The sequence below is a fragment of the Balaenoptera ricei genome, chromosome 14, assembly GCF_028023285.1.
Source record: "Balaenoptera ricei isolate mBalRic1 chromosome 14, mBalRic1.hap2, whole genome shotgun sequence".
Classification (NCBI taxonomy): domain Eukaryota; kingdom Metazoa; phylum Chordata; class Mammalia; order Artiodactyla; family Balaenopteridae; genus Balaenoptera; species Balaenoptera ricei.
In genome coordinates this window covers 20,128,847-20,152,756 of record NC_082652.1, presented here as the reverse complement: position 1 = coordinate 20,152,756, position 23,910 = coordinate 20,128,847, and the positions used below count along the sequence as shown (strand labels likewise).

Genomic DNA, 23,910 nt, shown 5'->3' with positions numbered 1-23,910 from the left:
AGGGGGATACCAAATCGTCCCAGCTCTTCAGTCTCTGGTTTTTAGTGCTCAGTGAGTAAGCGTGGGTGAGATACGTGCCACCCTGGCTTGGTTTGGGGCTTGGCTAGGGACAAGGGAAGGCTCAGGGCTCTTCCGACATAGCCTGTGAACTGAAAGAAGTTGGAACCAAAGCTATGGTCAGTTCTAGTGATATCAGGGGGATGGGATAGAGGCTCGTAGGGTCTTGTGTCTTACCGGCTTACCACATCATATTTAAAAAATCAAATTTCCCTGGAAGTCCAGTAAGATAATGCTTAGGCAATGCCATGATTATCCTGATCATGGAGCAATGCTTTCCTCAACTTCTGTGTTGCAGCTTTTCCTCCCTAGATGGGAGGGGTGCACACATGGAGGATGGTTGTGGTGATGTGCGGTGTGCAGAGGTGTGGTAGCACAAGGTCATATGTGTTTTACCTGGTACTGGGCTGGAGGTCTCATCACTCCATCTGAAGGGGAGCATGGATGCTGCAGAACAAGGTCTGAATCTGGCCATCAGGAAGCTCATAGAACTAGCTCTGGAAAGGGCCCTAGAGATTGTTTGGTCTTATCACCTCATTTTACAGACATGGAAATTGAGGCCCAGGAAGGGAGAGGCTTTGCCTATGGTCCCAGCTCTGATGTAGTCTGCTCTGAGATCTCTAAAGACCTCTCAGTTCTGAAATGTGACCCTGCAAGTGCTGGAAGGAACCTAGAGCCATAGGCAGCTGGCCATGGTATTGAAAAAGGCTGCCCCTTCCTGCTTCCTTGGGGCAAGCAGGTGTGAACATGCCCCCTACTTCTCCCACCCCCCAAAATGTCTCCACATTGAGTGAGAATATCACAGATTTGAAAGGAACACGGATGAGGCATATTTTGAATGTTTTAATGTGGAAGAAGAGATTAGCTCTGCACCACAGGGAAGGCTTAAGACAGATGAGTGGAAAGAACGCTTCCAATTTAACTTGAAGTATGGAGGCAGGATAGTGCAGAAACAGTGTGGTATTTGGATTTGGGGAGAACTGAGGTTGAATCCTGAATTCTCTACTTACTACCCTGGGCAAGAGATACCATTTTTTTAAAGCTCAAGTTCCTCACAATAGTATTCTAAATGATGATAGGCTACACTTCATAGCACTGTTGGAAACATTGAATAAGATAATCCTCCACTATAAGAATTGGCTATAGTTATCACTGTCATTACTGATACTTAAGGAAGAGTTTTCTGTGTTTGTCTGGAAAGGGGTGGGCAGCAAGTATGCTTCTAACAGGGATGCCATAGAGGAGACTCCTACACTGACTAGAGAACTGGCTTAGTGACTTCTGAGGTTCCTGGCAGCACTTGAATTCTGTTGTTTCTTGATGAGCTCATGGTGAAATCAGACTGAACACCCTGCCCTATTAAAGTTCAATAAATGAAGATTTCTTGAGGGCTTTTGCAGGCAATAGGTGTGACCCTCAACATTCTCTGAGAAATGGCAACATGAGGAAACTTGCAGCTGCATCATCATTATCCCCATATCATCACCACCAGCACCATTGTCATCATGACTGATATTGATATGATCATAACATATTTTAATTATGAATACTTTAGGGATTCATTTTAGCACTGCATCATACTTGTAAGGCATATAATGCAAGTATAAGTCTTCCAATTTTACAGATGAGGAAAATGAGACATAAAGACTTTGTCAAGGCCACCCAACTTTTTATTGACCGAGATAACCAGGCATTTCTCACTTGGGCTGGTTAGTGAGCCCAACTCCTTGCTACTCCCTCCCCATTCTCCTATTTTGGTAGAGTTTACTGAAATGGAGGGGTACAAGGAGGTTTGTCTATCTTTTTTATGTGTGTGAGAGAAAAGAGAGGGAATGGAAGGGGACTAACACTTCTTAACCCCTACTACACACTGGGCACTCTCTCAGGAAATCTTATTAATGAAGAAGGTGTTATTTATCCAACTTTACATATACTTGAATATGAGAGGTGAATTAAGACGGCCATAAAGTGGATTGACATATATACACTAATATGTATAAAATGGATAACTAATAAGAACCTGCTGTATAAAAAAATAAAATAAAATTCAAAAATTCAAAAAAAAAGCAAAAAAAAAAAAAAAAAAAAGAAGGCCATAAAGCTGGGTTTTGGTTCCAGTTCTGACACATATATGTGCTTGACCACTGAGGTTCTTTCCAATTCAGTAAGTCTGTGATTCTTAGAACTGGGAAAGTGGAGAACAGTGGTCCCTGACCATGGTGCTGAAAACACAGTGGGCTTGATTTTGTATCTAGTGAGTCACAAACCTGAGATTCTAACCCAGGTCTGCCTACCTCTAATGCCACACCTGGGCTCAGAGGACAGAATTAGTTCCCTTGGTGGGCATCCACTTTGAATGGCAAGGTCGGTTGAATGGTTCGACTCAGCAGTATCAGATCTTAAGCCCTGGAAATGTTGATCACTGCTGCCTTGTATCAGGGACTATTCAGACCAATCCTTACCACATGGCTGGATCTGTTGTGAAGCCTTGGAGTTTCCAGGTGTAGCCAGTGCACTCCTGAGTCATGCCAATCTCATTGCTTTTCAGTGATATAGCAAACAGACATGAGTTTCTGTGTTTGGGAGGTGGGTTTTCCATGTTCTTCATACGTCACAGTCCCCAGCCAATTGTTAACATTTCTCTCTCATAAACTATTATTTCCTGTTTGATTCTGACTGTTCTAAATCAAAATGTATTTACATTGCGCCCAACAGAGATAAAACGTAGGCAAGCTGATCATAAGGATGTAGAATCCATCTATTAACATCATCTTATAATTATGTTTATACAAACATAAATTTGTACCATTTTCATTCCTGCAAACAAGAAAACTGGGAAATGTCTGCAAAATGGCAGATCTTTCATGGAATGGCATCTCCCCTGGAAACCTTTTCTGGGGCCTCCTGCTTCTGTATCCAACAATCCTTTTATGCCTTTCCCCTGACACAGAAGTTCCTGAGGAGAAAAAAGGATGCTTCAGGCGGGCCTATGACCTGTTTTGTGGTCTGGACCAGCAGAAGGGCCCCAAAATGACAAAGGAAGAGGAGGCAGCCATTAAGCTGAAGATGACAGACACCTCGGAGAAGCCTTTGTGGCGGACGATAGTGAACATCAATGGCATTATCCTGCTGACTGTGGCCATCTTCTGCCATGCATATTTTGCCTGAGTCCTGCCTTCTGCTGCAGGCTGTGCTTGGGAAGGCTGGGATCTTTATTCTGTCTCCTTTTAATCCCGTTCTGCAGTGTTGAAGGCACACCAGCTAGTTGTAAATTTTGCCCAGTCGATAAATGTGTACATTTGTAATTACAGGCTAGCTAGAGAAAAATTGCTGTTTTGCTGTTAACTTATGTATTTGAGGCCAGTGTGATACAGTCATCTGTACATATCGGAGCTGCAGAAGGAAATTCCACTCAGTCTGATGTCTAGGAAAAGGCAGACTAAGAAACAGAAGCCCTGTGATGTATGATGCAAGTTTGTCTCAGGTAGATTCAGCACGTCAACATTGTTTGTGATCCTTGAATATTATTTTAAGAGTTGTGGTCTCCCTGGTTCCTACCACTTTCCCTATCTAACTTCCCCCTTCATTTTTTTTTTTAAAGAAAAAACTCCCCCCTCCTCATGATATCCCTGTCAAGGTTTTCCTGGCACAGGAAAGATCAATCTGATAAACTGATGAACACGTTGAAGCTGAGGATGTGAGCTTGATGGGGTCCCTGTCCTGGGTGTTTGCTCTTTGAAGGAGGGGCCTGGACATGGCAGTACTAACGCCAAAGGGAGGGACCTAGGCTCCAGCCTCAGGCCAGTGGGGAAAGCAGATAATTCCAAGTCAAGGGGATTTTCTGGTTTTCTTAAAAGTGTCCATTGTCAGTTCTTTGTGTTGAGATTTCATTCATTTTGGCATTTCCTGTGCCTGGACTGTCTAAGCCACTCAGTAATGTTTGTGGACTGAATGAATGATGTGGGTATTTGTTAATAAATGCTTGCTTTACTTTTGGTTAACCTTATGGCTGCACAGAGTACACACTCTGGTGACTATAATGAATTGGGGTGCATTTTCCAGAGGCTCCTCTTCCTCATGGTGCTGATATTGACATACAGGCTTAGTAACTGACTCAGTGTCACAAAATAGAGCACATATGCCTCTTGGGGGCATCTGTCATCTCAAAGCAGCCGCACTCTCCTGAAACACTGAAACTTTTAGCCGGAGATCCTCCTCCCTGTGAGTCCATGTGACCACAGCTCTTCCTTTATTAGGTGTCTTGATTGGTGGTCATCCATTGACCAAGTTTGGGGTGGGTGGTCTCTGTTCCAGGTGGTAGCACTCAACACTTTTATTTCTTGTTTTACCTGTTTCCTAGGGAGAAATTTTTTAAATTAAAATTAAATTTAATTAATTTATTTCTTTTAGTTCCACCTGTGGAATCTTAATAATATTGTAATATAATCCTGTGGAAGTCATGATGTTAGTATTGACTGATTTCAGGCTAGCTTAGAAAAGAGCTGAGAGTGGTTCCTTGGGTATAAAAATGGTTCGACAGGTAAAGAATGGCTTCTTCTTGTGAAAGGAAAAGAAAATATTTGATGTGCCCTCATATTCCCCTTAAGCTAGGCAGAGAACAGGGAAAAGTGGAGAATTTCACATGGCTAGTATTACTCAGAGTACTCAGTTTTGTGGGGAGTTTGTGATATTTTTGAGCTTTGAGAGGCTAAAGGAGAGGACTGAAAGCTAGAGGATGGAGCAGCATAAAGTATCTAGATTGTCCTAGATTCTGTTTCTGACCTTGTCAATGATTCACTATGTTTATTGTGGTAAATTATTTTGTCTCAACTCTGTATTTTTCTCTTTGAAAACTGAGACCTTGGTGCTCATAGCATCTACCTACCTCCTCTGGGTGTGACGAGGTCACTTTGAAAAGAGAATGAGCGATACATACATGAAAGATGCCAAGCAGATGTAATATTAAGCTGCATTTAGTCCCGTACATTAAAATTTATTACTTTGGTAAAAAATAAAAACATTAAAAAACCATAACATCCTGATTTCCTGTTTTCTAGAGATTCTAGACAAATACTGACCTTGTCTGTGGTGAGCATTTGTTGGTACAAGATATGGATTAGGAAGCAGGAGCCAGGACAGTTGAGAATAGAATCTAACAACTTGAACAATTTAACAACAAGTAGCAAAGTTTGGAGATGATTTCAACTTGAAAACCGCTAGTAAACATGAGGTGAGTAATTCTACCTTCAATGCACAATGTCCCATTAGAACAGACTGAACCACTTGGGTAACCAGGGCCCAGTAAGTGATAAACTGTACTAGAATAATTTCAGGGATGCAGGAAAGAGCTATTCTTTTCCTCAGATGGAAGGTGTGTGTTATGGTGCAGAGTGATTGCTCATTAATGCTAGTTTTTAGAACTGAAAAACCATGCCCTGTCAGGAAGAAAGCGTCTTTAAGTATGGATGACCATTTTAAAAGGAATCTCTCAAAATGAGAAGATAAAGCTCCTTCTCTGTAGAGTGATGTTGGTCCTGGGGCCTTTGACATACCTGGGAGCATTTCTTACTTCCATATAACTGAGTCAGGCATTGGTGTATATATGAAAAAATTTCTACCTCTGAAACTCACTAGAACCCACTTTTTCCTAGTACTGAAATCACCATTTCCTAAAAGATATGCTACAGCTTGTTCTGCTTCACGAAGGCAAACCTTGGGAGAAAAACATGTGTGTGCTTAGTTGCAGGAGAGAGATTTTTTTAACATTACCCCCAACTCAGCCCGAAGAGTACTCCTTCTAACCTCCAAGTTGGATTTCGGTGAACCAAGTTGTTTGAATGAGGTGCCATTGCACTGATGGGTTGGTGGGGATGGAATTAGGGAGATGTGGGTGAGGTTAATGGGGCAGCATTATTTGACTGGCTCTGGAGGATTCAGGTGAGTGTTGTTCAGTCCCCGAGTTCCACATTGCATCCCTGACCCAGCCGGCTTTTTCTGTCAGAGGAGCTTCTGCTCTTCTATGAGGGCTCTTCCAAGACTCCCAGGACATGGATAATGATGCTTTCTGGTTCTAGGGCACCCCCAGCTTGAGAGAAGTTGGTCCTTGAGTGGACCTGCATTCCTAGATCACACTCAAAGACCAAATTGTCAAACTAAACACTAGATATTTCAGATTGGAGAAAATTCAAATTAGAATGCTGGTGCTTCGCTTTATTTTCTGATAGTTCAGGAGTCAAGGTGCCTGAGTCCTGGGAGCAGCAGATGCTTTCTCATTCACTCTTTGTTGAAAACCTCTGTGATCCAGCCACCCAAAGGCGTTGCCCCACCTGCCTTCCCTCACCCTCAGGCCCTATATGTTCAGTTTGTGATTGTTTCCTTTTGCTGCATGACATCCACTTTAGATTATTTCTTCCACAGGAACCCATGACTTGGAAATCCATAAGATGCAGAACTAACTTTACCTGTGCTATAAGCTTAATTGTGTTCTCTTCTCCCACCCATTCATTTGTTAAAGTCTAACCCCCCCAGTACCTCAGAATGTGACTGTATTTGGACATAGGCTCCCTAAAATGGTAATTAAGTTAAAATGAGATTACTAGGGTGGGACCTAATCCAATATGACTGATGTTTTTATAAGAGGAGATCAGGATGCAGGTACACACAGAGGGAAGACCATGGGAAGACACAGGGAGAAGACTGCCCATCTATAAGCCAAGGAGAGGCCTCTGAAGAAACCAGCCCTGCTGACACCTTGATCTTAGACTTCCAGCCTGCAGAACTGTGAGAAAATAAATTTTTGCTGTTTAAGCCACCCAGTCTGTGGTACTTCGTTATGGCAGCCCTAGCATACTAATATAATCTGTAAGGGAATTAGATCCTGTTCTGCGTTTTCTTAGATTCTGTATTTGTCAGTTTGATAGGCATTTATCACAGGGTCAAGTATATTAACTATATTTTCCTATTTTCTGTACTTTGATACTCTGGCATTTGGAGGCCTTGCAGACTGGGGAGAGATGGCAAAGTGCTTGTTCCGGATCACATCTGTCATAAACTGACCAACCAATCATGTCTATACACCAGCCACCTCCTTATCTAACTCTCACACACCAAGGCAATATTTCCTCTGTCCTAAGTCATCCCAGGGCCAGGTACTTGGCAATTAGAGACCACCTCAATAGCCCAAAGCGCACCAGAATTACTCATACCGGCCAATCCTAAGTTGTTTACCTGCCCTGCCTTGCCTTTCCTGCAGAAACCCCAATAAAGTCTGTGGCCTAGGCCTTCCTCTTGCTCCTTTCTGCCTTCTGCCTGACAGCGGTGCTTCCCCCCGTGGCCCTGCATGGCATGCAGTGCCCTCCTCTCTGGGATCTGTGACTATAATACACTTCTGCCTTTCAAGCCTGGTTCTCTTCTCTTGTGGCTGCACCAAATTCACCACACCATACCCCACACCGACATTATTAGAACAGATCCACTTCTCATAGCTGTCTCAAAGGTCTATAGGGCACCATCACACAGACTCTTGATCAGGAATTGCATTTCCATTTCCTTAAAAGACTATCTGTCTTCTTCTCAACCTTCCTTCTTCTTAACCCTCTCTTCTTCTTCACCCTCTCTTCTTCTTCTCTCTCTGTCTCCATTCTTGTCTCCTCAGTAGTCATTCACCTGGTTCAGCCATCTTGCAGACTCCATTTTTTTCTACTCAGTGAACCCAACATCACTTTTCATCATTTCTGACCCCTCTTGAAGCCAGGAACACACCTATGGCCCCACAAAGCTAAGTTGATTCAACTTGCTTCAGCAAGGGAGGCATTCAAGCAGAAGTGCAGCTTCTCACCAAATAGAGGAAGAGATAGAGTTACCATGGGATTTGGAGGAAGTGTGGAGTTTAGGGAAAATTTAGGTGAGACTGTGTTTGGCTCAAAGTAAAACAGAGAGAGTGTGTAAAGGGGTTAATATACAGGCTGGTCTAAGAAACAGGCCCAGGGTTCCTGTTATCTTGGAAATTCAAAGTTAAGATAAATGTGGAATGTTATGTCTGAAGACCCCTTATCTGAAGCTCTGCGCCTGGGTTGGAAAGTGAGGCTGTTTCTCTGTTAGTGACCCGTGTGACTCAGAGCCATCAGGCAAGAGTGAGCTATTTCATTCTCACTGGTATCGTTTCAAATAGCCAAGCTTCTCAGTCTATGATTTTAGAGAACAAGTTTTCACACCATGTCCACGATGTTAGTTAGCACAAGCTGTTTTTACAGGCTTACATTCCTTGTCTCTCATTCTCACACCACAACTCTGACTGCTCCAGGGCCAGGGTCCTGACTTCTGAGTTCCAGTTTGTTAATATTGCACTATACTATCTACCCAAAGATATTGAAAAGGGAAATTTAACTTGTTGAAACAGAATACTTGGAAGATGGGCTAAATAGCAGAATGGACAGAACTGACCTTAGTGGATGGAAATATGAAGCCCATGAATTATCCTAAAATGTACTAAAAAGAGGTAAAGTGATAGAAACTGTGAAATAAAATTCAGAAGACATGGACCCAGGAAGGCCAACATTCATCTCGTTGAAGTTCCAGAAAGAGAGTAGGCAGAACATGAAGTGAGGAAGTAATACAAAAAATAGCAAGCAGTTGGTAGGTAGACTATTCCAAGAATTCCTGCGAATCAACAAGGAAAAGATAGCAGGAAACTATTAGGGAAAAAGGACAAAGAATATAAAAAGTCTTCAAAGAAAAAGAAATCAGGAGGAGATCATAAAAACGATGATGTCTGCAATACGGTGGAGTAGGCCACTCCAAACTCTCATCCTCCAATAGAAACATTGAAAAATGAGCAGAATGGGGACATATGTATATGTATAACTGACTCACTTTGTTATAAAGCAGAAACTAACACACCACTGTAAAGCAATTATACTCCAGTAAAGATGTTTAAAAAAAAAGAAAGAAAAATGAGCAGAAACTGTCGGAACCAATTTTGTGAGAATTATGGAAAATGATTTATAAAAGTTTATAGCAACCAAACAAGCATGGAATCAAGGAAAAGTCACTACAAAATGGTAGGAAGACTTTGTGGCAATCTTACTGCCCTTCCCTTAACCTCTTGCTGTGTGGTGGCAGTCTTAAAGCAGCACCAGTCATAAATTGGCACTAGTCTTAAAGTAGGGGTAGCTCATGTCCCCAGTGTGGAACCATTTCCCTAGTTCCAGAGGGAGCAGAGCAGACCACGTTCACAAATTATTGTGTGTGCCCCTTCTAACCTGTCTGGGGGGGCTACCTGAAGGACTGACACTAGGTGCAGCTCTGTTTCACCTAACTCTGAACTCAGACTGGAAAAGCTTGAAAACACTGCAAGCCAAACTTGCAAAGACTCTTGTGTTGTCAAAACACAACAGATTGCCTAAGGCAAAATCTGGGGAAAGTGTCTCTGGGAAATTAAGACATCCAAAAACAACCGTATATACTGGGGAATTTAGAAAGCCATATTTATGACCAGGGTAAGACACCTGCTTAGAAAAGACCTGAGAAGACCCTAAGCTTTCACTTTGGTCAGATCCAGTGCAACCCTGGCTAGGAGTTGAAGGAGGCCCCCAGCACAGTCAATTTTAAAAGACTGGGAGAGCTTCTGTCACTCAAGGAAATCTCTATCAAAACAGCAGCTGAACAGAAGCTAAGGAACAAAGACTTCTGTGGCCACATCAATAAAGAATATGGCCATTGCAATAATAGTTTGGGGAAGTCACTAAACAAATGGACTTCTGCATCCTTCAACATCTAATAAAAGAGTAAACTCCAGGGAGAGGAAGAATTTAATTTTCAGAGTTACCACAGTATAATAGTCATATGTCCAGTTTTGTAAAAAAAAAAAAATTACAAGACATATAAAGCAACAGGCCCATTCCAAGGGAAAAAATGACAGAAACTTTCCCTGAGGAAGTCCATACTTTGAAATTATAGATAAAAGCTTTAAAACAACTGCCTTAAATATAGTCAAAGAGGTAAAGGAAAACATGGACCAAAAAAACCCCAAAACAAAATAGAACAAAAAACTAAAGGAAAATAATGTGTGACCAAAGTGAGAATATCAATTAAGTGACAGGAATTATAAAAAAGAAACCAAATGAAAGTTTTGGAGCTGAAAAGCACAATAGCCAAAATAAAAATTTCACTAGAAAGGTTCAACATCACATTTGAGTGGGCAGAAGAAAGAGTCAGTAAACTTGAATTGGGACAGTTGAAACTGTCAAGTATGAGGAACAGAAAGAAAAAAGAATGAAGAAAAGTGAACAGAGAAGGGAAAAAGAGCGACATCATTGAGATAGTGAAGTAGGAGACGGCAGCCTCCAGTTCCCTCACAAAGATCAACAATTAAACAGCTATTCACAAACAAAAACAGTTTTGGAGAGCTCTGGAGTACACTTAAAAAACTTTAGCAACATGGTGGGACAAAGACCCTGAGAATAACTGCACAAAAAGGGAAGGAAGAACAGCTTCATTTTGCCTATATAAATGTATCCCCCAAAGCCAGCATTGCTCAGTGCTGAGGGATATCCCGAGCTAGAAAGAGTTTCCTCCCTGGAAAAGGGAGAGTGGGGTGAGCTACCAGCTTCCTCAGCCTTTGAGGGCACTGCATGAGTGAACCACTTTGAGTTCACCCCATCCAGAAACCAGCAGAGCTGAGCCGTGATGGCTAGGAACAATGAAGAGGCTACCAGTTTCAGCCACACTGTCGGGAAAACAGTGGTGGTTCCCAGTGACATGCTCCGCAGACCACCCCAGCAGCTTTCCCTACTGAAGAAACCAACGGCCAACACAGCTGCCTCAGACTCCTGCAGATTTCACCGGTTTCCCCCCACAGGTATCTGTGTTCACTGATGCCAGCCACCTGAGTCTCCCCCAGCCCTCCCCCTCACCCCTGAGGGAACCCAGGACCCAACACTGGCAGCCTTCTCAGTCTTCTGTGGCTGTGTGTGAGTTCAAGACACTAGCATAGTTCCCTGCAGCTGACCCCCACCTAAGTGTGTGTGCTTGGGGATAGCCCCTCCAGCTATGCACTTGCATGCCACTGGCCTGATGCCCATCACCTACCTCCATTGCCATATGTGCATCTGTTGGCAAGATCCTGCAGCTACGGAAGTGCATGCTGACAGTTAGGGCCCCCCAGATCATTGTGAGCCTGGATTGGCCCGATTTCCTATCACTAGCCTGTATCACCAGACTCCCCTGCAGCTAGCCTCTCCAGCTGTGCAACTTTATACACTTAACCTATCTCCCAACATGAGCTTCTACTTCCATGTGACTGTGGCAAGACCTAGCAGCCATGGTAGAGTATGCTGGTAGTCAGGGCCCTGCCTGGATTTTACTTTTAATATAAATGGATTAAATTTGCCAATCAAAAGGCACAGAATGGCTGAATGGACTAAAAAAAGACCCAACTATATGCTGCCTACAGGAGACTCACTTTAACTTCAAGGACACACATAGGCTCAAAGTGAAGGGATGGGAAAAGGTATTCCATGCAAATGGGAATCAAAATGGAGCAGCTATATTTATATCAGACAACTAGATTTCAAGTCAAAAACCATGACAAGATAAAAAGAGGGTCACTATATAATGATAAATGGGTAAATTCATCAAAAAGACATAACAATTGTAAATACATATACTCCCAACATCAGAGTGCCTAAATATATTAAGCAAATACTAACAGATCTGAAGGAGTAACAGACAGTAATACAGTAATAGTAGAGGAATTCAGCATCCCACTTTCAACAATGGATAGGTCATCCAGACCAGAAATCAGTAAGGAAACACTGTACTTGAACAATGGTTTAGACCAAATGTACTTAACAGACATATATAGAACATTCCATCCAACAGCAGCAGAATACCCATTCTTCTCAAGCACATATGGAACATTCTCCAGGATAGATCATGCTAGGTCAAAAACAAGTTTCAGCAAATTTAAAAATATTGAGATTATACCAAATATATTTTCTGACCACAGTGGTATGAAACTAGAAATCAATAACAGGAGTAAAATTGGAAAACTCACAAATATGTGGAAATTAAATAACATACTCCTAAGCAACCAATGGGTCAAAGATGAAATCAAAATGGAAATTGAAAAATCTTAAAACAAATAAAAATGGAAACACACACCAAAACTAATGGGATGCAGCAAAAGCAGTGCTAAGAGGGAAGTTTATAGCAATAAATGCTTACATTAAAAAAGGAAATATTTCAAATAAACAACCTAACCTTATACCTCAAGCAACTACAAGAACAAACTAAGAACCAAACAACAAACTAAGCCCAAAGTTAGCAGAAGGAAGGCAGTGACAAAGATCAGAGCAGAAATAAATGAAATAGGGAATAGAAAAACAGTAGAAAATATCAACAGAATTGTGTTGTGTTTTTTGAAAAGGTAAACAAAATTGACAAATCTTTAGCTAAACTTACCAAGAAAAAAAAGAGAGAGGACTCAAATAAATAAAATGATAACTGAAACAGGAGACATTACACCTGATGCCACAGAAATACAAAGGATTATACAAGAATACTATGAACAATTATACACTAACAAATTGGACAACCTAGAAAAAATGGATAAATTCCTAGAAACATACAACCTACTAAGGATGAGTTATTTGTTATTGGTAACAAGTAAAAAGATTGAATGATAACAAGTAAGGAAATTGAATCAGTAATCAAAAACCTCTCAACAAAGAAAGGCCCAGGATCAGATGGCTTTACAGGTGAATTTCACCAAACATTTAAAGAAGAATTAATGCCAATTCTTCTGAAACTCTTACAAAAAATTAAAGAGAAGGGAACACTCCCAAACTCATTTTAAGAGGTCAGCATTACCCAGGCACCAAAGCCAGATAAAGATACTACAAGAAAAGAAAAATACAGGCTAATATTCTTGATGAACATAATATGCAAAAATTCTCAACAAAATATTCAATACTAGCACACCAAACTCAACAGCACATTAAAAGTATCATACACATGATCAAATGGATTTATCCCTGTGATGCATATGTTTCAACATATACAAACCAGCTTTCTGCCCATGGACAGCGCAGAGTAAGCATAGTTAAAGTCCTCCCCCACCCCACTCCACTGCCATCATGTCTTAAGACAGAGTCTCCCAAAGAGCCCAAACTGCTGCAGAAGCTCTTCACTGGAGGTTTGAGCTTTGAAACAACTGATGAGAGTCTGAGGAGCCATTCTGAGCAATGCGGAACGCTCACAGACTGTGTGGTAATGAGGGATCCAAACACCAAGTGCTCCAGAGGCTTCGGGTTTGCCACATATGCCGCTGTGGAGGAGGTGGATGCAGCCATGAATTCAAGGCCACACAATGTGGATGGAAGAGTTGTGGAACCAAAGAGGGCTGTCTCAAGAGAAGATTCTCAAAGACCTGGTGCCCACTTACTGTGAAAAAGATTTTTGTTGGTGGCATTAAAGAAGACACTGAAGAATATCACCTAAGAGATTATTTTGAACAGTATGGGAAAATTAAAGTGATTGAAATCATGATTGACTGAGGCAGTGGCAAAAAGAGAGGCTTTGCTTTTGTAACCTTTGACGATCATGACTCTGTAGACAAGATTGTCATTCAGAAATAACACACTGTGAATGGTCACAATTGTGAAGTAAGGAAAGCCCTATCTAAGCAAGAGATAGCTAGTGCTTCATCCAGCCAAAGAGGTCGAAGTGGTTCTGGAAACTTCAGTGTTGGTCGTCGAGGTGGTTTTGGTGGGAATAATAACTTTGGTCGTGGAGGAAACTTCAGTGGTCGAGGTGGCTTTGCTGGCAGCTGTGGTGGTGGTGGATATGGTGGCAGTGGGGATGCTTTGTATGCATATTTTTATATGATTATGATATTTTCCCTTCATTCTATTAATGTGGTGTATCACATTTATTTGTTTGCTTGTTTGGAAAGGAAGAAGTAAAAATGTCTCTTTGCTGATGACATGATCTTGTATATAGAAAATCCAAAAGACTTCACCAAAAAACTGTTAGACCTAATAAATGAATTCAGTAAAGCTTCAGGTTACAAAACCAAAGAATGAAAATCAGTTGCATTTGTACACACCAACAATGAACTATGTGAAAAAGAAATAAAGAAAGCAATCCCTTTTACAATAGCATCAAAACCAATAAAATACTTAGAAATAAATTTACCCATGGGAGTGAAAAATCGATATGCCAAAAACTGTAAGACATTGATGAAAGAAATTGAAGATGACACAAATAAATGGAAAGGTATCCTGTGTTCATGGAGTAGAAGAGTTAGCATTTTGAAAATGTCCATACTACCCAAAGCCATCTATAGGTTTGCTGCAATCCCTATCAAAATTCTGATGACATTTTTCACATCAATAGAAAAAGACAATGCTAAAATTCATATGGAACTACAAAAGACCCCAAATAGCCAAACAATTTTGAAAAACAAAAATAACCAATCTTGAGGCATCACATTTCCGGATTTCAAGCTCTATATATTACAAAGCTATAGTAATTAAAACAGTATAGTGCTGGTTAAAAACAGACACATAGACCTATGGAAAATGATCAAGAGTCCAGAAATAAACCCATATATATATGGTCAACTAATATCTGACAAGGGAGCCAAGAACACTCAATGGGGGAAACGATAGTCCCTTCAATAAGTGGTGTTGGGAAAACTGGATATCCACATGGAAAAGAATGAAATTGGACCCCTATCTTACGCCACTCACGAAAACTAACTCAAAATGGATTAAGACTTAAACATAAGACCTGAAACCATAAAACTCCTAGAAGAAAATGGAAAAAGCTCCTTCACGTTGGTCTTGGTAACTTTTTGGGGGGCTATGATATCTAAAGCACAAACAACAAAAGCAAAAGTGGGACTACATCAAACTAAAAATCTTCTGCACAGCAAAAGAAACAGTCAACAAAATGAAAAGACAACCTATGGAATGGGAGAAAATATTTGCAAACTACACATCTGATAAGGGGTTAACACAGGTTTCCCCTGCTATCCAAAAGTACAGTGTTCCTATGAAAGCTTTCATAAGGCAAAATGGAAGAAATATCTGCACTCCCATTATTCACGATAATCAAGACATGGAAACAAACTAAGACATGGAAACATCCATTGATGGATAAATGGATAAAGAAAATGTGGTGTGTATATATATGCATGTATGTATGTGTGTGTGTGTGTGTGTGTGTGTATATATATATATATATATATATATAATGGAATATTATTCAGACATAAAAAAGGAAACCCTCCTATTTGCTACAACTTGGATGGATATTGAGAGCATTATGCTAAATAAAAAAAGTCAGAGAAAGACAAATAGTGGATGATCTCACTTATTCGCAGAATCTAAGGACATTGAACTTGTAGAAACAGAGAGTAGAATGGAGGCTGCCAGTGGTGAGGGGTGGGGGAAATGGGGAGATATTTGTCAAAGGGTACAAACTTCCAGTTATAAGATGAACAAGTTCTGGGGATTCTAATGTACAGCATGGTGACTGTAGTTAACATACTATATTGTTTAGTTGAAAGTTGCTATGAGAGTAGAGATTTAATGTTTTCTCCATAATGACAACAAAAAGGTAGTTACATGAGGTGAAGGATGTGTTAACTAATGTTACTGTGGTAAACATTATATAATATACATGTGTATCAAATAATAATATTGTACGCCTTAAACTTACACAATGTTGTATGTCAATTCTATCTCAATAAAGTTGGAAAAAAAGTTTTCAGTTTTTATGTAGTTAATTCATTATTTTTTCTCTTATGATTATTTTGTGTGTCCTCTCTACAAAGGCATCAGCTATTCCAAGGACATGAAGATATTCTTTTATAATTTTTCTAGAATCCTTATGATTTTAGCATTTATATTTAGGGCTGTGACACAAATCAATTACTTTTTGCATATAATGTGAGGCAAAGTTCAATATTTCCAAACAGTAATTCAGTGATTCATTTAAAGAAAAAAATCTTTATTAACTCAATAAAAATTTTGGTAAAATTTAGCACCTGTTTGTGATTTTAAAACAACCTCTTAGTAAATTAGGAGTTAAAAGGAACTTCCTAGACTTATACCACAGAAGTCCACCCACTGGAGTGAAGCTTCTGAGCCCCACGTCAGGCTTCCCAACCTGGGTGTCCGGCAACGGGAGGAGGAATTCCTAGAGAATCAGACTTTGAAGCCTAGTGGGAATTGATTGCAGGACTTCGACAGGACTGGGGAAAACAGAGACCCCACTCTTGGAGGGCACACACAAAGTAGTGTGCGCATCGGGACCCAGGGGAAGGAGCAGTGACCCTGGGGGAGACTGAACCAGACCTACCTGCTGGTGTTGGGGGGTCTCTTGCAGAGGCGGGGGGTGGCTCTGTTTCACTGTGGGGACAAGGACTCTGGCAGCGGAGGTTCTGGGAAGTGCTCCTTGGCGTGAGCCCTCCCAGAGTCTGCCATTAACCCCACCAAAGAGCCCAGGTAGGCTCCAGTGTTGGGTTGCCTCAGGCAAAACAACCAACAGGGAGGGAACCCAGCCCCACCCATCAACAGTCAAGTGGATTAAAGTTTTACTGAGCTCTGACCGCCACAGCAACAGTCAGCTCTACCCACCACCAGAGCCTCCCATCAAGCCTCTTAGGTAGCCTCAACCACCAGAGGGCAGACAGCAGAAGCAAGAAAAACTACAATCCTGCAGCCTGTGGACCAAAAACCACAGTTACAGAAAGATAGACAAGATGAAAAGGCAGAGGGCTATGTACCAGATGAAGGAACAAGAAAAAACCCCAGAAAAACAACTAAATGAAGTGGAGATAGGCAACCTTCCAGAAAAAGAATTCAGAATAATGATAGTGAAGATGATCCAGGACCTCGGAATAAGAATGGAGGCAAAGATTGAGAAGATGCAAGAAATGATTAACAAAGACCTAGAAGAATTAAAGAACAAACAAACAGAGATGACCAATACAATAACTGAAATGAAAACTACACTAGAAGGAATCAATAGCAGAATAACTGAGGCAGAAGAACGGATAAGTGACCTGGAAGACAGAATGGTGGAATTCACTGCTGCGGAACAGACTAAAGAAAAAAGAATGAAAAGAAATGAAGACAGCCTAAGAGACCTCTGGGACAACATTAAACGCAACAACCTTCGCATTATAGGGGTCCCAGAAGGTGAAGAGAGAGAGAAAGGACCAGAGAAAATATTTGAAGAGATTATAGTTGAAAACTTCCCTAACATGGGAAAGGAAATAGCCACCCAAGTCCAGGAAGCGCAGAGAGTCCCATACAGGATAAACCCAAGGAGAAACACGCCGAGACACATAGTAATCAAATTGGCAAAAATTAAAGACAAAGAAAAATTATTGAAAGCAGCAAGGGAAAAACGACAAATAACATACAAGGGAACTCCCATAAGGTTAACAGCTGATTTCTCAGCAGAAACTCTGCAAGCCAGAAGGGAGTGGCATGATATACTTAAAGTGATGAAAGGGAAGAACCTACAACCAAGATTACTCTACCCGGCAAGGATCTCATTTAGATTTGATGGAGAAATCAAAAGCTTTACAGACAAGCAAAAGCTAAGAGAATTCAGCACCACCAAACCAGCTCTACAACAAATGCTAAAGGAACTTCTCTAAGTGGGAAACACAAGAGAAGAAAAGGACCTACAAAAACAAACCCAAAACAATTAAGAAAATGGTCATAGGAACATACATATCGATAATTACCTTAAACGTGAATGGATTAAATGCCCCAACCGAAAGACACAGACTGTCTGAATGGATACAAAAACAAGACCCATATATATGCTGTCTACAAGAGACCCACTTTAGACCTAGGGACACATACAGACTGAAAGTGAGGGGATGGAAAAAGATATTCCATGCAAATGGAAATCAAAAGAAAGCTGGAGTAGCTATACTCATATCAGATAAAATAGACTTTAAAATAAAGAATGTTACAAGAGACAAGGAAGGACACTACATAATGATCCAGGGATCAATCCAAGAAGAAGATATTACAATTATAAATACATATGCACCCAACATAGGAGCACCTCAATACATAAGGCAACTGCTAACAGCTATAAAAGAGGAAATCGACAGTAACACAGTAATAGTCGGGGACTTTAACACCTCACTTACACCAATGGACAGATCATCCAAAATGAAAATAAATAAGGAAACAGAAGCTTTAAATGACACAATAGACCAGATAGATTTAATTGATATATATAGGACATTCCATCCAAAAACAGCAGATTACACGTTCTTCTCAAGTGCGCACGGAACATTCTCCAGGATAGATCACATCTTGGGTCACAAATCAAGCCTCAGTAAATTTAAGAAAATTGAAATCATATCAAGCATCTTTTCTGACCACAACGCTATGAGATTAGAAATGAATTACAGGGAAAAAAAAGTAAAAAACACAAACACATGGAGGCTAAACAATACGTTACTAAATAACCAAGAGATCACTGAAGAAATCAAAGAGGAAATAAAAAAATACCTAGAGACAAATGACAATGAAAACACGACGACCCAAAACCTATGGGATGCAGCAAAAGCAGTTCTAAGAGGGAAGTTTATAGCTATACAAGCCTACCTAAAGAAACAAGAAAAATCTCAAGTAAACAATCTAACCTTACACCTAAAGGAACTAGAGAAAGAAGAACAAACAAAACCCAAAGTTAGCAGAAGGAAAGAAATCATAAAGATCAGAGCAGAAATAAGTGAAAAAGAAACAAAGAAAACAATAGCAAAGATCAATAAAACTAAAAGTTGGTTCTTTGAGAAGATAAACAAAATTGATAAGCCATTAGCCAGACTCATCAAGAAAAAGAGGGAGAGGACTCAAATCAATAAAATCAGAAATGAAAAAGGAAAAGTTACAACAGACACCGCAGAAATACAAAGCATCCTAAGAGACTACTACAAGCAAGTTTATGCCAATAAAATGGACAACCTGGAAGAAATGGACAAATTCTTAGAAAGGTATAACCTTCCAAGACTCAACCAGGAAGAAACAGAAAATATGAACAGACCAATCACAAGGAATGAAATTGAAACTGTGATTAAAAATCTTCCAACAAACAAAAGTCCAGGACCAGATGGCTTCACAGGTGAATTCTATCAAACATTTAGAGAAGAGCTAACACCCATCCTTCTCAAACTCTTCCAAAAAATTGCAGAGGAAGGAACACTCCCAAACTCATTCTATGAGGCCACCATCACCCTGATACCAAAACCAGACAAAGACACTACAAAAAAAGAAAATTACAGACCAATTTCACTGATGAATATAGATGCAAAAATCCTCAACAAAATACTAGCAAACAGAATCCAACAACACATTAAAAGGATCATATACCACAATCAAGTGGGATTTATCCCAGGGATGCAAGGATTCTTCAATATACGCAAATCAATCAATGTGATACACCATATTAACAAATTGAAGAATAAAAACCATATGATCATCTCAATAGATGCAGAAAAAGCTTTTGACAAAATTCAACACCCATTTCTGATAAAAACTCTCCAGAAAGTGGGCGTAGAGGGAACCTACCTCAACATATAAAGGCCATATATGACAAACCCACAGCAAACATCATTCTCAATGGTGAAAAACTGAAAGCATTTCCTCTAAGATCAGGAACGAGACAAGGATGTCCACTCTCACCACTATTATTCAACATAGTTTTGGAAGTCCTAGCCATGGCAATCAGAGAAGAAAAAGAAATAAAAGGAATACAAATTGGAAAAGAAGAAGTAAAACTGTCACTGTTTGCGGATGACATGATACTATACATAGAGAATCCTAAAACTGCCACCAGAAAACTGCTAGAGCTAATTAATGAATATGGTAAAGTTGCAGGATACAAAATTAATGCACAGAAATCTCTTGCATTCCTATACACTAATGATGAAAAATCTGAAAGAGAAATTATGGAAACACTCCCATTTACCATTGCAACAAAAAGAATAAAATACCTAGGAATAAACCTACCTAGGGAGACAAAAGACCTGTATGCAGAAAACTATAAGACACTGATGAAAGAAATTAAAGATGATACCAACAGATGGAGAGATATACCATGTTCTTGGATTGGAAGAATCAACATTGTGAAAATGAGTATACTACCCAAAGCAATCTACAGATTCAATGCAATCCCTATCAAATTACCAATGGCATTTTTTACAGAGCTAGAACAAATCATCTTAAAATTTGTATGGAGACACAAAAGACCCCGAATAGCCAAAGCAGTCTTGAGGCAAAAAAATGGAGCTGGAGGAATCAGACTCCCTGACTTCAGACTATACTACAAAGCTACAGTAATCAAGACAATATGGTACTGGCACAAAAACAGAAACATAGATCAATGGAACAAGATAGAAAGCCCAGAGATTAACCCACGCACCTATGGTCAACTAATCTATGACAAAGGAGGCAAAGATATACAATGGAGAAAAGACAGTCTCTTCAATAAGTGGTGCTGGGAAAACTGGACAGCTACATGTAAAAGAATGAAATTAGAATACTCCCTAACACCATACACAAAAATAAACTCAAAATGGATTAGAGACCTAAATATAAGACTGGACACTATAAATCTCTTAGAGGAAAACATAGGAAGAACACTCTTTGACATAAATCACAGCAAGATCTTTTTTGATCCACCTCCTAGAGTAATGGAAATAAAAACAAAAATAAACAAGTGGGACCTAATGAAACTTCAAAGCTTTTGCACAGCAAAGGAAACCATAAACAAGACGAAAAGACAACCCTCAGAATGGGAGAAAATATTTGCAAATGAATCAACGGACAAAGGATTAATCTCCAAAATATATAAACAGCTCATTCAGCTCAATATTAAAGAAACAAACACCCCAATCCAAAAATGGGCAGAAGACCTAAATAGACATTTCTCCAAAGAAGACATACAGACAGCCACGAAGCACATGAAAAGATGCTCAACATCACTAATTATTAGAGAAATGCAAGTCAAAACTACAGTGAGGTACCACCTCACTCCTGTTAGAATGGGCATCATCAGAAAATCTACAAACAACAAATGCTGGAGAGGGTGTGGAGAAAAGGGAAACCTCTTGCACTGTTGGTGGGAATGTAAATTGATACAGCCACTATGGAGAACAATATGGAGGTTCCTTAAACTAAAAATAGAATTACCATATGACCCAGCAATCCCACTACTGAGCGTATACCCAGAGAAAACCGTAATTCAAAAAGACACATGCACCCGAATGTTCATTGCAGCACTATTTACAATAGCCAGGTCATGGAAGCAACCTAAATGCCCATCAACAGACGAATGGATTAAGAAGTTGTGGTACATATATACAATGGAATATTACTCAGCCATAAAAAGGAACGAAATTGAGTCATTTGTTGAGATGTGGATGGATCTAGAGACTGTCATACAGAGTGAAGTAAGTCAGAAAGAGAAAAACAAATATCGTATATTAATGCATGTATGTGGAACCTAGAAAAATGGTACAGATGAGCCGGTTTGCAGGGCAGAAGTTGAGACACAGATGTAGAGAATGGACATATGGACACCAAGGGGGGAAAACTGCGGTGGGGTGGGGATGGTGGTGTGCTGAATTGGGCGATTGGGATTGACATGTATACACTGATGTGTATAAAATTGATGCCTAATAAGAACCTGCAGTATAAAAAAACAAACAAAACAACTAATACTAAACTTTCATTGGGTTATTTGTATGGAAATATGTTAATATAAATGTTTTAGACATTACATGAAAAAAAAAAAACGGCACAAGAGAGGTACAAGTGCTTTTGAAACCATCAAACGCGAAACCAATATTAGTGGTGGTTGTCGTTACTGCTGAAACAGTTCAAAAATCCTAAGTCCAGTTATAAGGTCTGAAATCTCCCCACAGGGACGGATATTGGTCTTTAAAAATAGGATCAGGACTTTCAAAATAAGTTAAGGAAGCTGGGTGCGCTGGGAGGAGAGCATCGTTTTAATGAAAAAAAAAAAACAAAAAACCCTTATTAATGGAAATGATTCTTAATATATTTCAAAATGCTCTGTTATGACACAAAGCAAAGACATTTATATATGACTTTGAAATTCTTAATAGCTGATTTTAGAGCAACCTATTATGAAATCTTCCAAAGCAGAATATACAGTAAGTAAATCATCAAGCAGGCCTCTCAGGCAGACTGACAGCAGCTCCTCTTAAAATAATTTATCAGGTGGTGTGGGGGGAGGCTGGGAGGAATTATTGCCATAATTATGTACTAATAAAATATTTATAAATGTGCCTTTCTCTTTTATCATTACAGGCAGCTACAGGTATGAGTCCCGAGCCCACATCAGAGGGGGTGCCCCAGGAGCCTCAGGAGAAGAAAGTCAGGCATCGAACTTCTCTGGTGACAGGTCAATAGACTGGGCGCTCCCTTAGCCTCTGTTTTGTCGCATCCGAGGCAGAGAGGGTTCAAGAGTGACAATGGAAATCGGAAGGTAGGTCCCAACGGCCCTGTCCTCTCCCTAGGCTTTGCTGAGTGCCGGGAGGGAACAAGACTATTCGAGTTGAGCAAAGCAGAGAGGCATGTGGCTGTGACACCCTGGGAGAGTCACCTAACCCAGGCTCAACAGCACAGTCTACCGAGGGACCGCCTGGGGCCAGAAGCACGGATGAGCTGTCCACCGCCCCTCGCCCGGGCCATTCCGTACACACCACCCCACACGCGTCCCTGGCCTGTCACTACAGGTACCTGTCTGCGCCTCTCTGCTTCCCTGGCTGCCGCACATGCCAGCTCATGCATGGGGCAGGCGGGAAGGGCAGGGGGGATGCTCCCCAGGGGCAACCTTCAACCAGGGAGAAGCAGGAGGCGGTAGATCAATATCCCGGCTCCCTCGTCCCTCGGGTAATACACGATGAGGAGACATGTTCTTCAGAGTCTCCCAGAGGTCCCCAGAGATACTGGCCCCCCACTTCCCAGAGCTAATCCACTCCTTAAGGCTCCAGCATCACCTGCCTTTCTTCCCTCACTTCCCTACTGGTTCCTCATGATACCCCCTCCCCCAAAGCCTACATGCAATTTTTGTCTCAGGGTCTGCCTCTGGGGAAAGCAGCTTAATTCAGCTTTCTCTTCTTTATTCCATTTAATCCTCACACCAACCCCAGTCTTGGCCCAATGAAAGAGGAGGCCTCTCTGAAGCTCAGAGAAGTTTGGTTTTGAACTCAAATCTGCCTCCCTCAAGTGCCCACAGCCTGGAGTTTTTTCTGGGGGGGCTGCGTTGGGTCTTCGTCGCTGCGTGGGCTTTCCTCCAGTTGCGGGGAGCAGGGGCTACTCTTTGTTGCGGTGCGCAGGCTTCTCACTGTGGTGGCTTCTCTTGTTGCGGAGCACAGGCTCTAGAGCACAGGCTCAGTAGTTGTGGTGCACGGGCTTAGTTGCTCCGTGGCATGTGGAATCTTCCCGGACCAGGGCTCGAACCTGTGTCCCCTGCATTGGCAGGCAGATTCTTAATCACTGCACCACCAGGGAAGCCACAGCCTGGAGTTTATTGCACCTAGACCTTCTGAGCCTCAGTTTTCTATTCGGTAAAATACGTTTGCTTCCTTCCACACATCCCCAATCTATAGATGCCTGTGCCCCAACTCTAAACCTTCAACAGCTTTTCTGATCTGAACTGTGCAATGACATCACCAATCCCAGTCCATTTACAAAGCTGGCTGATTTCCAAATGGTCAGGGCGTTGAGCATGGCCCACGGCTGAGTTTTGGAAAAGGCAAGTGGCATTTGATTTTTCCATGTT

The 23,910-nt window shown here is 40.9% G+C and overlaps 2 protein-coding genes across 11 annotated transcripts in view; one reads left to right on the top strand and one right to left on the bottom strand.

Moving 5' to 3' along the window:
* The window catches only part of SLC5A1 (solute carrier family 5 member 1), a 140,272-nt gene extending 117,484 nt beyond the window's left edge, over window positions 1-22,788 (top strand). For 3 of the 6 annotated variants that reach the window (XM_059895484.1, XM_059895485.1, XM_059895486.1), the window contains one exon: window positions 3,008-5,077. In XM_059895484.1, the coding sequence (XP_059751467.1) occupies window positions 3,008-3,225 (218 nt within the window). In that variant the 3' untranslated portion in view covers window positions 3,226-5,077. Of the gene's footprint in view, window positions 1-3,007; window positions 5,078-5,114; window positions 5,316-6,474; window positions 6,838-22,433; window positions 22,528-22,642 lie in introns of those variants that run through there. The other 3 variants (XR_009497372.1, XR_009497373.1, XM_059895487.1) reach the window with 3 other exon arrangements.
* Window positions 1-23,910, bottom strand: part of LOC132348188 (unconventional myosin-XVIIIb-like) — a 102,590-nt gene that overhangs the window by 39,400 nt on the left and 39,280 nt on the right. For 2 of the 5 annotated variants that reach the window (XM_059895488.1, XM_059895493.1), the window contains one exon: window positions 4,354-4,413. The exons of 1 other annotated variant lie outside the window; for it this stretch is intronic. Coding sequence is in view for 1 of the 4 variants with exons in the window: in XM_059895491.1 (XP_059751474.1) it covers window positions 4,330-4,413 (84 nt within the window). In the remaining 3 variants the exon portion in view is untranslated. Of the gene's footprint in view, window positions 1-1,705; window positions 4,414-23,910 lie in introns of those variants that run through there. 2 more of the 5 variants (XM_059895491.1, XM_059895489.1) reach the window with 2 other exon arrangements.